This window comes from Anolis sagrei, chromosome X (genome assembly GCF_037176765.1).
Source record: "Anolis sagrei isolate rAnoSag1 chromosome X, rAnoSag1.mat, whole genome shotgun sequence".
Taxonomy (NCBI): Eukaryota; Metazoa; Chordata; class Lepidosauria; order Squamata; family Dactyloidae; genus Anolis; species Anolis sagrei.
Genome location: NC_090034.1, coordinates 79,936,977 through 79,950,060, shown reverse-complemented (window position 1 = coordinate 79,950,060; position 13,084 = coordinate 79,936,977). Strand labels below are relative to the sequence as shown.

General features: G+C 40.0%; 1 protein-coding gene across 8 annotated transcripts; it reads left to right on the top strand.

The window, feature by feature from the left end:
* The first annotated feature begins 2,675 nt into the window (after positions 1-2,675).
* On the top strand, positions 2,676-13,013 carry SRSF10 (serine and arginine rich splicing factor 10). 8 transcript variants are annotated; one of them, XM_067460575.1, is made up of 6 exons: positions 2,676-2,940; positions 7,542-7,648; positions 9,174-9,275; positions 10,668-10,830; positions 11,075-11,125; positions 11,260-12,763. In XM_067460575.1, exons 1-6 carry the CDS (start codon positions 2,876-2,878, stop codon positions 11,528-11,530), a joined length of 759 nt encoding a protein of 252 aa, XP_067316676.1. In that variant the 5' UTR covers positions 2,676-2,875; the 3' UTR covers positions 11,531-12,763. The 8 variants fall into 8 exon arrangements, with proteins under 8 accessions (XP_067316676.1, XP_067316670.1, XP_067316669.1 ...); XM_067460569.1 differs by having other exon boundaries at positions 2,676-2,946; XM_067460568.1 differs by having other exon boundaries at positions 2,678-2,946; positions 11,072-11,125.
* Positions 13,014-13,084: the final 71 nt, after the last annotated feature.

Below are 13,084 nucleotides of genomic sequence, written 5' to 3'. Positions count from 1 at the left end.
GGTGTTTTGGACTTCAGTTCCCACAATTCCCAACAGCCTACATACCAGCTCTTAGGAATGGTAAAAGTTGAAGTCCAAAACACCTGAAGGGCCGAAGTTTGCCCATGCCTGGTGTAGACGCACCCATTACAGTGCTATTATTCCACTTTAACTGCCATGACAACAGCCCACAGAACCCTGGGATTTGTAGTTCAAAGAAGGGCAAAGTCCCTGTCAGCGAACACTTGCGCCTGACTAAAATACAACACCCAGAATTCCACATCAAGGTAGTTAAAGTGGAATAATAGTGCTACAACAACATGGTGCAATGTGTAAAAAAGGTGGACAGCTTCAGGATTGGAGCAAAGCAACCATGAAAACTCCCCAAACACGTGTCTTCTAAGGGCTTAGAGATGCCTCTACTTTAGTGTCCTTCCACACAGACCCTATATCCCATGGTCTGATCCCAGGTTTTCACCTTTAAACTGGATTATATGAGTCTGCACTGCCAGATAATCTGGGATAAACAGAAACCTTGGGATCAGATCCTGCAATAAAGGTCCTGTCTGGGGTCTCTTCCACACAGCTGAATAAAATCCCAAATTATCTGGTTTGAACTGGAATATATGGCAGTGTGGACTCAGATGTGTATGCGTTTATTCGTTCAGTCACTTCCAACTCTTTGTGACCTCATGGACCAGCCCATGCCAGAGCTTCCTGTTGGCTGTCACCACCCCCAGCTCCTTCAAGGTCGAGTCAGTCTCTTCAAGGATACTATCCATCCATCTTGCCCTTGATCTGCCCCTCTTCCTTTTCCTCCCATAGTCCCCAGCATCATTGTCTTCTCTAGGCTTTCCTGTCTGCTCATTATGTGGCCAAAATACTTCATCTTTGCCTCTAATATCCTTCCTCCAATGAGTAGTCGGGTTTTATTTCCTGGAGGATGGACTGGTTGGATCTTCTCGCAGTCCAAGGCACTCTCAGCACTTTCCTCCAACACCACAGCTCAAAAGCATCGATCTTCCTTCGCTCAGCCTTCCCTAAGGTCCAGCTCTCACATCCGTAGGTTACTACAGGGAGTACCATGGCTTTGACTAGGCGGATCTTTGTTGCCAGTCTGATGTCTCTACTCTTTACTATTTTATCGAGATTGGACATTGCTCTCCTCCCAAGAAGTAAGCGTCTTCTGATTTCCTGGCCACAGTCTGCATCTGCAGTAATCTTTGCACCTAGAAATACAAAGTCTGTCACGGCCTCCACGATTTCTCCCTCTATTTTCCAGTTGTCAATCATTCTTGTTGCCATAATCTTGGTTTTTTTGATGTTTAGCTGCAACCCAGCTTTTGCGCTTTCTTCTTTCACCTTGATTAGAAGGCTCCTCAGCTCCTCCTCGCTTTCGGCCATCAGAGTGGTGTCATCTGCATATCTGAGGTTGTTAATGTTTCTTCCAGCAATTTTCACCCCAGCCTTGCATTCATCAAGCCCCGCACATCCTCGCATGATGTGTTCTGCATACAAGTTAAAAAGGTTGAGTGAGAAGATGCAGCCTTGCCGTACGCATTTCCCAATCTTGAACCAGTCTGTTGTTCCGTGGTCAGTTCTGACTGTTGCTACTTGGTCCTTGTACAGATTCCTCAGGAGAGAGACAAGGTGGCTTGGGATGCCCATCCCTCCAAGAACTTGCCACAATTTATTATGATCCACACAGTCAAAGGCTTTAGAATAGTCAATGAAGCAGAAGTAGATGTTTTTCTGAAACTCCCTGCCTTTCTCCATTATCCAGCGGATATTGGCAATCTGGTCTCTCGTTCCTCTGCCTTTTCTAAACCCAGCTTGAACATCTGGCAACTCTCGCTCCATGTATTGCTGGAGTCTTCCTTGCAGGATCTTGAGCATTACCTTACTGGCATGAGAAATAAGGGCCACTGTATGGAAGTTTGAGCAGTCTTTCGCATTTCCCTTTTTTGGTATGGGGATATAAGTTGATTTTTTCCAATCTGATGGCCATTCTTGTGTTTTCCATATTTGCTGGCATATGGCATGCATCACCTTGACAGCATCATCTTTTAAGATTTTGAACAGTTCAGCTGGGATCCCGTCGTCTCCTGCTGCCTTGTTAGCAATGCTTCCATTCCACCTCACTCCTCAGGATGTCTGGTTCTAATTCATTCACACCGTCAAAACCATCCTCGATATTATTATCCTTCCTATATAGATCTTCTGTATAGTCTTCGCCACCTTCTGTTGATCTCTTCAGCTTCTGTTAGGTCCCTGCCATCTTTGTTTCTTATCATATCAATTTTTGCCTGAAATTTCTAATGTTTCTAATTTTCTGGAAGAAGTCTACAGTGTGATAATTGATCTGGAAATCTCAAGTACTCTGTGCATGACCCACTCTGATATTCTGATGGTCTTTGGCGACCCCTTTGACACCCCCCTCAGGGGTCCCGACCCCCTGGTTGAGAAACACAGAGGGAAGTTCATCCGCCTCTCCCTGGATTCGAACCTGCGACCTGTCGGTCTTCAGTCCTGCGGCACAGGGGTTTAACCCACTGCGCCACCGGGGGCAATCACAGCAACCTGTCCTAATTGGCCGAGTAGTACCCGCGCTGGGAAAGCGGGAAAAAAGCGCCCACGTGCGCGTGCGTCAAGAAGTGGCAGTCCCGCGCCTGCGCGAGGATACCTCTCAAGCTGGTTCGAGCATGCACTTTGATCAAGACTTCCCGCCGTCTGTTGTGAGCGAGAGCGACGTCACTGAGGGGCTCTAGGGGAGAGGGGGGAAATCTCGCGAGAGTACGCGAGCGCGCCAGAAGGCGGTTGGTACCGCTTCGGCTTGCTTGCCTCCATCCCTCAGGCCTCGTCAGCGGGTTTCCTTTTCCTTTCCCGCAGGACCGCCATGTCTCGCTACCTGCGGCCTCCCAACACCTCGCTGTTCGTTCGCAACGTGGCCGACGACACCAGGTGCGTGTAAGTTGAGGGAGAACCGGGCGCGGGAGGCGGCGGCGAGACTCAGGAAAGGCAGGCTTCGGCGGAAGCGCTAGGCCCAACCCCGAGGGAGGGGGGAGCGGGCCTTGGAGGCCTCGCTGTTCCTACCACGAGGCCCTTCAGCCCGCCCTCTTTGCTTGGCTGCCTCCTCTGCTCCCTGGGTTGCTTTTAAATGAGGCATGGGCCAACTTCGCCCTTCCAACTCCCTTTGGACTCTAATTCCCAGCAGCCTCAAGTCCCTTCCTTTTCCCCCTCAGCCCTTTGCGCCACCGGGGGCTCCATATCATTGTTAATTAGTAATCATTATTATTAATATAATATCATTATTAATATTGTTTCTTACTCTCCTCTCATCTTGGTTCAAGGCGGGAAACAACTCCCAAACTACAAATTGCATAGAAAGAAACCACGAAAATTGAAAGTGCTTTAATAATAATATAAACAAATTAAACACAATTTTAAATAGAGAAGCAATGTTTATTATTATTTATAATATTATTTTTTGTCGTGTCAGGAGCATCCTGTTGTGAGAGACTTGGCCGTCTGCAAGGACGTTGCCCTTTTTTTGATGTTTTATCATTCTTGTGGGAGGCTTCTCTCATGTCCCCGCATGAGGAGCTGGAGCTGATACAGGGAGTTCATCCGCCTCTCCCCGGATTCGAACCTGCGATCTGTCGGTCTTCAGTCCTGCCGGCACAGGGCTTTAACCCACTGTGCCACTGGGGGCACAATAATATTAATTAATATAATTGAAACACCTCAATCACATGCTTCTTGTTAGGAATCTGTAATTATTATTATTATTATTGATAATGGCTAATCAGTATTCATATTGTTATTGCTTCCTGACCACCTTTTACTTTGGACTCAAGTGGAAAATAAATGCCAAATGATATGGTCCAAGATTTCATAGGATGGAACCATGCAAATGTAGACTAAAAGTGCTAAAAGTGGAGGCTAGACGGCTGGCCCCCTATCTGTCCAGGGATGACCTAGCTATAGTGATCCAAGCCGTGGTCATCTCAAGACTGGACTACTGTAACGCCCTCTACATTGGCCTTCTTCTGTTGGTGATCCGGAAGCTCAAGTTGGTACAAAATGCAGCTGCTCGGCTTCTTGCGAGAGCTCTGATGGGATGCCACATAACACTAATCTTACTGCAGCTGCATTGGTTGCCAATTGAGCACCGGATCACTTTCAAAGTGATGGTACTTACCTTTAAGGCCTTATATGGTCTGGGGCCGATGTACCTGAGGGACCGCCTCACCCCCTACCGACCCCAGAGATCCCTTCATTCTGAGGACCAAGATTTATTGGAAGTTCCCAGTTTTAAGACCTTGCATCTAACAGCAACCAGACGCAGAGCCTTTACAGCAGTGGCACCATCACTCTGGAACACTTGAAGTCTGTGCCTTGCAGGACTTACCAGCGTTCCGCAGGGCATGTAAGACATACTTGATTTGACAGGCTTTTGATCTTTGATATTGCTGGGTTTTTTTAATTGTTTTAGATTTTAGTCTGTTCTTGTAAGCCGCTCCGAGCCCTAGGGGAGTGGTGGCATATAAGTTTGAATAATAAATAAATTAATAAAATAATAACAATAAATTAAACGACAGCAATAAATTGAGAATGCCTGTGCAAACACTTGTCATGGTCTACCAAAATCATCATTTATTGTCCACCTTTATGTAAAGATCCAGGTGGGAAACAATTAATTAAAATAGTAATAATAATTTATTAACAGTTTCTCCTAGCATCCTGAAGCAGGGCACAACAAATACGATAAAATACATCGCGCAAGCTAGAGCCACTCCATACCTGGCCAAATTTAAATGTAATGTGGGCATGGAACCTTACCTCTCTTTTATACTTCCACTCTATCTTAGAAAAGTTTTTACCCGGGCTAGATTTGAGCAGCTCGACATTAAGTCCAAGTTGGGACGACATCAGAATATCCCCTACACGAGGAGAACCTGTGGGTGCCGTGAGGTAGATGCAGAAGTGGAGGACTCAGAACATTTTTTCTTAAAATGTCCCTACTACAACAGGACCCGGTCTTACTACCTAGAGCCTCTGCTGGAGAACCATACTTATTCAGAGAATAAGGAGAAATTGCACATCCTTCTTCAGGGTTCAGATAAAAACTCTATTTTAAAATTGACCCTTTTTATCCAAAAAGCGCTGGCCATCCGTGAGAAGATGGAAGCAGAGAGAGGCGACCTTGCTGCCATCAGCAAAACTCAAACTTAAAAACTTAATATGGACACGCCACTAGTTTTACCTACCCATGCCCCCCACTCTAACCCTATTTTAAGGAATTAAACAATTTTAATCTTTTAACCTTTTTATCTCATAGTTGCTCAATTATTTAGGAGTGGGTTGACAGGCCAGTAGGCCATGATGCCTCATATTCATATATGGTTTTACTGTATGTGTATGTTTTGTATGTTTTGATATGGTCAAAATTGACTAATCAATAAAGAATTGTTGTTGTTAAAATACATCAATACACAAGTCCCATGCATGTGTTTTTTTGTTACAAATTAATAGTTTTTATTACTAATTGTCACTAATTAGTAATGATTGTTAAGATTATTGTTTTTATCCACCTCTCACTTTGAATTAAGGGAGGGAACAATTCTAAACTACAAATTCCAACGTTGGATGGGACTATGGAAATGTGGAATAATGCTTCTATGATAATACCAAAAATTAAAGTGCAGCACTAGAGACGCACCATACACATATCTCATCATAGATTAACAATAATAAAACTAATTGTTGTCCCCCACCCCCTCCTCTGGAACTCCCTCCCTAAAGAAATAAAAGTGCCCCTTCTCTTCTTCAAAAAACAGCTGAAAACTTATCTTTGCTCACAAGCATTTAGAGAGGAAGATTAGATGAAGAGAGACTATTACTAGACTGCTGATTGGAAAGTATAAATGCATTTGGGCCTTGTTAGATCACATTAGCCCATTTCACATCATTGACCGTACAATCAGTGCACACATCTGTGAACCTTCGTGGTGCTTTTGTAAATTAATTTGGATGTTTTATTTTCACATTTTATGTTAGTTATCATTTTGGATAGATTACGTTTTATTTAAGTTATGTTTGGGATGTCTTTTATGTGGGGTTATTCTGGATTATTATATTTGTACTTATTGTCATTGAGGCATTGAATGTTTCCCTTTTGGTTTGTTGGAATCCTCCATGAGTCCTCCAGGGGAGATAGGGCGGAATATAAATAAACTTTTATTATTATTATATTATATTTATTATTTTGTATATTATTATTTCGTTCCCACTTTTCCCTGTGATCAAGGTGGGGACAAAGATTCTAATACAATAACATATTAATACACATGTCTCTCCTCATGGAATAAGATTAAAATACAGGAAGAAATAAACAATCCTAATGCATATGTTTCTCATCAACAATTTTTTATTGTTTGTTTGATTAATTGATTGATTGATTCTTTCCTCTTTTTATGAATCGAAGCAGGGGAATACCTGATTAAAATACAGCAAGAAATTGTAATTCATTTGTAGTAATAATAGAATAATTATTATATTCTGCCTATCTCAATTGATTTAGATAGGGAATGGCAGATTAAAATACAGTAATAACAGGACATACAACACAGTTAAAAACATGAACACCAATTAAAAATACATAATCCGTTAAAAGAGCCTAACATAATTTTAAAATATAAATATACTTATTAAATTAATAATTTCAAACTTGAAATTTGAAGCAAGCTACACTATGTTCAGTGGAATCTGCTAGTGGGGAAACGTTTTAAGTGTGCTGCTTTGTCATGTTACATTTTCAGAGCGAAATATGCTGTTATTTGATAAAGCCTTTTAAAAAGAAAATCTGCTATCCATGTGTTTAGCACCAAGGGTAGCCAATTTCATCCAAAAACTTGGGAGGGTACTTTCTTATGCCATTGCAATAATCTTATGAAAGCACTTTCTGTTCTTGATTATTTGTAGACTTTGTCTCGTTGGAGATTTTCCTTCACTTTGAAAAAAAAACCATTGTTTTTGCTGCATCACATACTTAAAAAAAAACACTTAAGTTGCATATTTTCAAGAATGTTTCCATTTTGAAGGATTTCTTAGTAATAATAATAATCTTTATTTCTGTCTCACCCCATCTCCCTAAAAGGACTCAGGGTGGCTCACCACACAAATAAGTACATTACACAATGAACAAAATAAAAGTCATTTAATAAAAAGTAGATGAAATAAATAGAATAGACAGATTAAACAATAAACAGTAAAAATATTCGTTAAAACACATTTAAACATACTAGTTTCCATGAGAGAGTGGCCAGAAGCTTGATACAAAGGCAGAAAGAATCATGTTTTGCCTGTGACCATCTAGAAAACAGATAGAATAGGCTTCCTGAATCAAAACTAAGTTTACAGCCATTTTGCATGACTTAACTGGAATGTAGTGTCCCTTTATTTTCTTAATGTTTATGTACTTATTATACATGATACGGCATGTCCTGTGTAATAAGAAAACTTCTTTTTTAAAAAAACTAATGTGAAGTGTTCTATTTCAGGTCTGAAGACTTGCGTCGTGAATTTGGTCGTTATGGTCCAATAGTTGATGTGTACGTACCTTTGGATTTCTACACTCGCCGTCCAAGAGGATTTGCTTATGTTCAATATCCTTTCCTCAGATGGCTGATTAGTGAGGGGTGTTGACGTTTGAAATTCACGTTTTTGTATGAGGTAACAAACCTAAATGGAAAAAAAACTAATTTATTCTGTGTTGTATGTAAAGTTACATTATGTGTGTACTGTTTTCCCCGCAGATTAATATATGATACATTTTCATATTTTAGAATTTAAGCCATATTCAGTAAAATGTGCTTTGTTGTTGCAAGCTTCATATTCAAATTTGTACTTTTAATATTGAAATGGTATTTGCTGCTGCCCCCAAAGTGTTTCGTTGCATTTTTAATATAACTGGCATTTGTGGTAAACTTGTTCTTGTGCTTAGCAAAATGTGGCTGATATTTTGTGTTAATTTAATAGAAACAGTAATTTGATCAAAAGCAGATTTGTATAAAATGAGGTGAAGAATCTTGCTCTGATTATTGTCCCCTAATTTGCTGTCCTCTGTTGTTGCCTCAGAGTGTAAAGCTGTACAGTAATGGCGACCCCAAAGAGAAAGCATGAAAGAACCTTTAGAGTAGAGTCCAAGAATTAAGGCAAGTAGACAAGCCAAAGACCTCTTAAGGATCAGGCTTGAAGAGAAGGGAAAGTTTGGGAAAAGAAAAGATAAAGAAAAGCTGGAAGAAGGACAAGCCATAATGAGAGACAAAGCTTCGCTTTATCTGCAGATGGGGGAAAAAGGTTGTTTTTCAAAGTATAAAGATAAAGCCATCTGTCATTTTTGACCAAGCATCTCATGACAAGTCCTTCTAACAAGCACTTAAAGAGTTAAAGGTCAAGATGAAGTTGACTGGTGGCCAAGATAAAAGGAGCCATACCTCATGTATCCTACAGAATAAGAAATGTCCTCTTGCTGTCTTTGTAAGTGGTTAACCAATCCATTTTTATGGTTTAGTTTAGCTGTGGACCCTGTAATAATTTGCTTAACATTAGCGATATATTTGAAATTGTGGTTCTCATTTAAATAAAGCCATTCCTGATTTAAGATGAGCATATCTGAATTTTTGCTGATATCAGGGCATGTAAGAACAGTGAATTTGTATAGGTCACATAGAGATGTGCAGAGTAATTGGCTAGTGTGAAATAAAACATCTGATTTCAGAATAATTTGTCAGCATAATGTGTTTCTCATAAAGTATGATACTGACTTAATTTTAACCAATCATAGAAAAATGTAGGTGACTTCCAGTTTAGTACTAGATGCATCAGCAAACTGCAACGTTTAATCGTTAGTTAAGGGAAATAAAGTAATTTTTGTAGGATGAGAACCATTTGTATCAATAAGAGAAATCTGGCATTCATTAAGTATAAATATTTTTCCTGAAATTTGCCTTTTTGTGACAAAGTATCAGATAGGCGCTGTTAATGTCAGCTAATTTTTGTTATGCCATAGAACATGCCAAAAATAACAACAAGTTGGTAAACAAGGGCATGATGACATATTGGAAAAGCCAATCTTACTAACTGTAGATGTAAATACCTCAGATTCCCAAGTACCTTAACATCTAGCACATTTGAGGATGTCCGTGATGCTGAGGATGCCTTTCATAATTTGGACCGGAAATGGATTTGTGGCCGTCAAATAGAAATCCAGTTTGCTCAAGGAGACCGGAAAAGTATGTGTACTGTCTTTCTGTAATAGTCTTCACTAGTGGAAATTGAGTCTTAAAATATAATATTTTGAGCTGTATGAACTGTGTCAACAGATTTGTTCACATAACCACAGAATCTGGGACATGAATTCAATATTATGGGGATTTTTTTTTCAAAAGTGTTATTTCTGTGCCTGTAGAAAGAGTACCTTGGAAATGCACACAGTAGATCATGTGCTACAGTTCAGTGGAATGGAAATATTAAGTCTGACAAATACTGGGAACAGCTTGTTTCTTTTATACATGAATGTGTATGGAAAAGTTTGATTAGTATGCTAATTGCCAAAGCCAGCAAGCTGTTCCTCATAGGAGTCATGGGGTGGGGGTGGAAACGGAGAATTAAGTTGATAAATTTGAGTAGAGAAACGGGGGAGAAAATAGAATTGGGTTTATGTGACCACATAGAGCTTTCTTAAGATTCAGCTGAGATTCTGTGTCTTTTAGCTTGGGAGAAAAAGATAACCGGTATTATCTATTTTAAAATGCTAAAGCTCACTTAACGTATAAGGTTGAGTGGCTAGCTGTCCAGGATGGACTGAATTACTTCTCACTGTATATATTTGAACTACAAAATTTGCTAACATACTATGTCAGGCATGAGCAGACTTTCTAACTTAGGAGGCCGCATGCTTGCATTCCCTGCTAGGAGGACTGGCTGCCCCGTGATGGAAGTAAGGAAGGGAAGGGTGGAAGGAGAAAGAGGGAGAGAAGGAAGGAAGGAAGGGAAGAAGAGAGAAGGATAAAGGAAAGAGAGAATAAAAGTAAGACAAAACAGAAGGGAGGATGAAAGGGTGGAAGGGAAGGAAAAAGAAGGGAGGGAAGAAGAGAAGGAAGAAGGGAAGGATAAAGGAAAGAGAGAAGGAAAGAAAGACAAAAGGGAAGGATGAAAGGGTGGAAGTGAAGGAAGGGAGGGAAGGAGGAAGAGAGAAGGAAGAGAGGAAGGATATGATGGTGAGAGAGAGGAGGGCTTGAGAAACCCTGGGCCTGGGTTTGCCCATACCTGTACTATGTAGTCACCCATATAGATGATATGGAGACTCAACCGTTTTGTGAAATATATGGTTCTCGGTGACCTGTCTGATAGTGATATACCTCCATTTGCTAAGGGCCTAGGTGACTATACACACAGACATCCTCTCATGGAACCATCTGATTGTCCGCTGTAGGGAAAGAATACTAGACTAGATAGTCTACTCTTACGGGCAATCTTTGGCAAGCCACATTTTTTGGCAGTGGCCAATCTCTGAATAAATCTGTCTCAAGAAAACTTTAGAATAGGGTTGACCTAAACCACTCTCAACTTGAAGTCACATAACAACAATATTAAAGAATTGCTGTTACATATTTTTTCTGCAGCACCAAACCAAATGAAAGCAAAAGAAGGAAGAAACGTATACAGCTCTTCCCGTTACGATGACTATGACAGATACAGGCGTTCTAGAAGCCGCAGTTACGAAAGGAGGAGGTCAAGAAGCCGTTCTTTTGACTACAGCTATCGCAGATCTTATAGCCCTAGAAAGTAAGTGTTGTACTTAGCTTGACCATGTAGTGGAGAAGAGAGAACCTGATACCTAGATATTGTCACCCTAGTAATAACATGCATGGGAGTTGTCATACCTTGCATGAACCATCAAAAATAGTTGTTGTATCATTGAAGAAACATGAAAGACCAATGCAATTCTCAAAAAGCTTTACTTGGGGTTTGTGAAAAATTGTAAAGGTTTAAGCCACTGTTTACTTTTTCTGATGTACCTTTTTAGCAGTAGACCTGCTGGAAGACGCCGCCGTAGCAGAAGTCGTTCAGATAATGATAGGTAAAGACTCTTTTCTATAACAAATTCAAAATCCAAAAAGTGTGTGCCTGCAACAGTACAACATTTAAATGTAAAATACCCGACTGTTAGCAGCTTGTCCATATTCAAGTTTATTATCTTCCTCTTTCTGATAGGTTCAGACACCGTAACAGGTCTTTTTCAAGGTCAAAGTCCAATTCAAGATCACGCTCTAAGTCACCACCCAAAAACGAAATGAAGGCTAAGTCACGTTCTAGATCTGCATCTCGCACTAAATCTAGAGGCACCTCTAAAACGGATTCTAAGACACAATATAAGTCCAGCTCAAGATATGAAAAAGAACCAAGGAAAAAAGAACCAGCTAGATCCAAATCTCAGTCGAGATCGCATTCTAGATCTAGATCAAAATCCAGATCCCGGTCATAGGCTAGTCCCAAATGCAGTGGCCACTAAACATGTACATTGTTTTTTAGGCATGTATTATTATTGAGGTACTCACTTAAGTTACGATGTTGCAACATTGCTTTAAAATATTTTTGTCATCCCTGTAGGAGACAATTACTACTATTAAAACACAGTATTAAAAATCTTATACAAGAGAGTCCATCTTGTTAAATGTAATGGGCAGCTACGAGGTCCTTGTGGTGTTTGTATATTTTTGTAAAATACTTGCATTTTTATGCTTCAGGCATCTACGGTACCTTGGCTTTCATCCTCATTGACCCCATTGTCCTAACAACATCATCATTAAAGGATAACTAGTCCCCGTGTAATGTGTCCAGTAATCCCCTGCCGTGCAGCTGAAAAACTGAGCAGCTATTATACAGCCGTGACTGCTGTGAAGTATAGATGAGCTACTTGAATTAAGGAGGGAACAGTTTGCCTTCCCAACTTGGGCCAAGATGGCCTGCTCACAGGATATTGTAACATGGAATTGGGTACTCATTGATATTGCTGAAGTTACAGTTCTGGTAGTGTTAGAATGGAGCAAAAAAAAAAAAAGGCCATCTGAAGAGCTTATTGTGAATTTTGTCAGGAATACAGGTGCTTTCTTTTGACGAATCTCTTAACCCTTTTAAGGAAAAAAATATTCATTTAAATAATTAGGTAAATATGAATACATTGTATGCTGTGCAACATAGGTTTTAGCAATCAGTTGAACACAGATCGCTTAAGTTTCCTTACTATATAATGTGCAGATGAAACATGATAGATTAGTGTCTGTAGTAAATAGAACTAAACTTTGATTAGGTTACTTGTATATTCATGAATAGCCCTGTCTCCAAGCATAATGAACAATTTGAGGTCATTCATCAGGGCCTACCATAGGTTGAACAAGACTGTTCAGGAAGATTACAAAAAGAATGCTCCGGTTGCAGTATCATGTGTCTTCTGAGTTCACACTGAATGTGAAGAGCTGCTACTTTTCCTTTTGGCTTTATAAATGTGAAAAATTGCCATGGCATAGCTGAAAGTGTTCTTGAGAGAGTACTCTGTTGTTTTAGGTTTTCTCTTGAAACATGTATGCCAATATCAAAACATTTTACAGCCCTCTGCTTCTGTTCACTAGAATGGAGTATCCTGAATTATTATGTTTCTGTAGAAAATTTAAGTTTAATTCACTCCAGCCAACCATATAAGAATAAAGGTTGCTTTTTCGATTCTGGTTGTGGGAAATGCCTAAAGAAGGTTGATTATTGAATCATTGTATATTTGATAGTATTTCTAACCTTTGTTTCATGTTAAAAGTTCGTGTTCCTGCTATGCAATCACTTACATATTGTGTTCTTTACTTTTTTGTAGACGTCTTCCTGCTGTATAGTTGAAAACAAACTGTACAATTGTAGCATTTCTGTGCAGCTCTGGTCAGAAGAAAGTTGTGGAAATAAACTTTGTATTTCCTTTCTTACAGAGGCTTCTAAAGGGGTATTTTTATATGTTCTTTTTAAAATACTGTGTACTGCTTTAAAACATCTATGT

Excerpts from the sequence above, each read along its gene's own strand:
- SRSF10 (XM_067460568.1), top strand. The coding sequence starts at position 2,876 with ATGTCTCGCTACCTGCGGCCTCCCAACACCTCGCTGTTCGTTCGCAAC. Across the intron at positions 10,831-11,071 it reads AGATCTTATAGCCCTAGAAA|CAGTAGACCTGCTGGAAGAC; the intron begins GTAAGTGTTGTA and ends GTACCTTTTTAG. Across the intron at positions 11,126-11,259 it reads AGTCGTTCAGATAATGATAG|GTTCAGACACCGTAACAGGT; the intron begins GTAAAGACTCTT and ends TCTTTCTGATAG.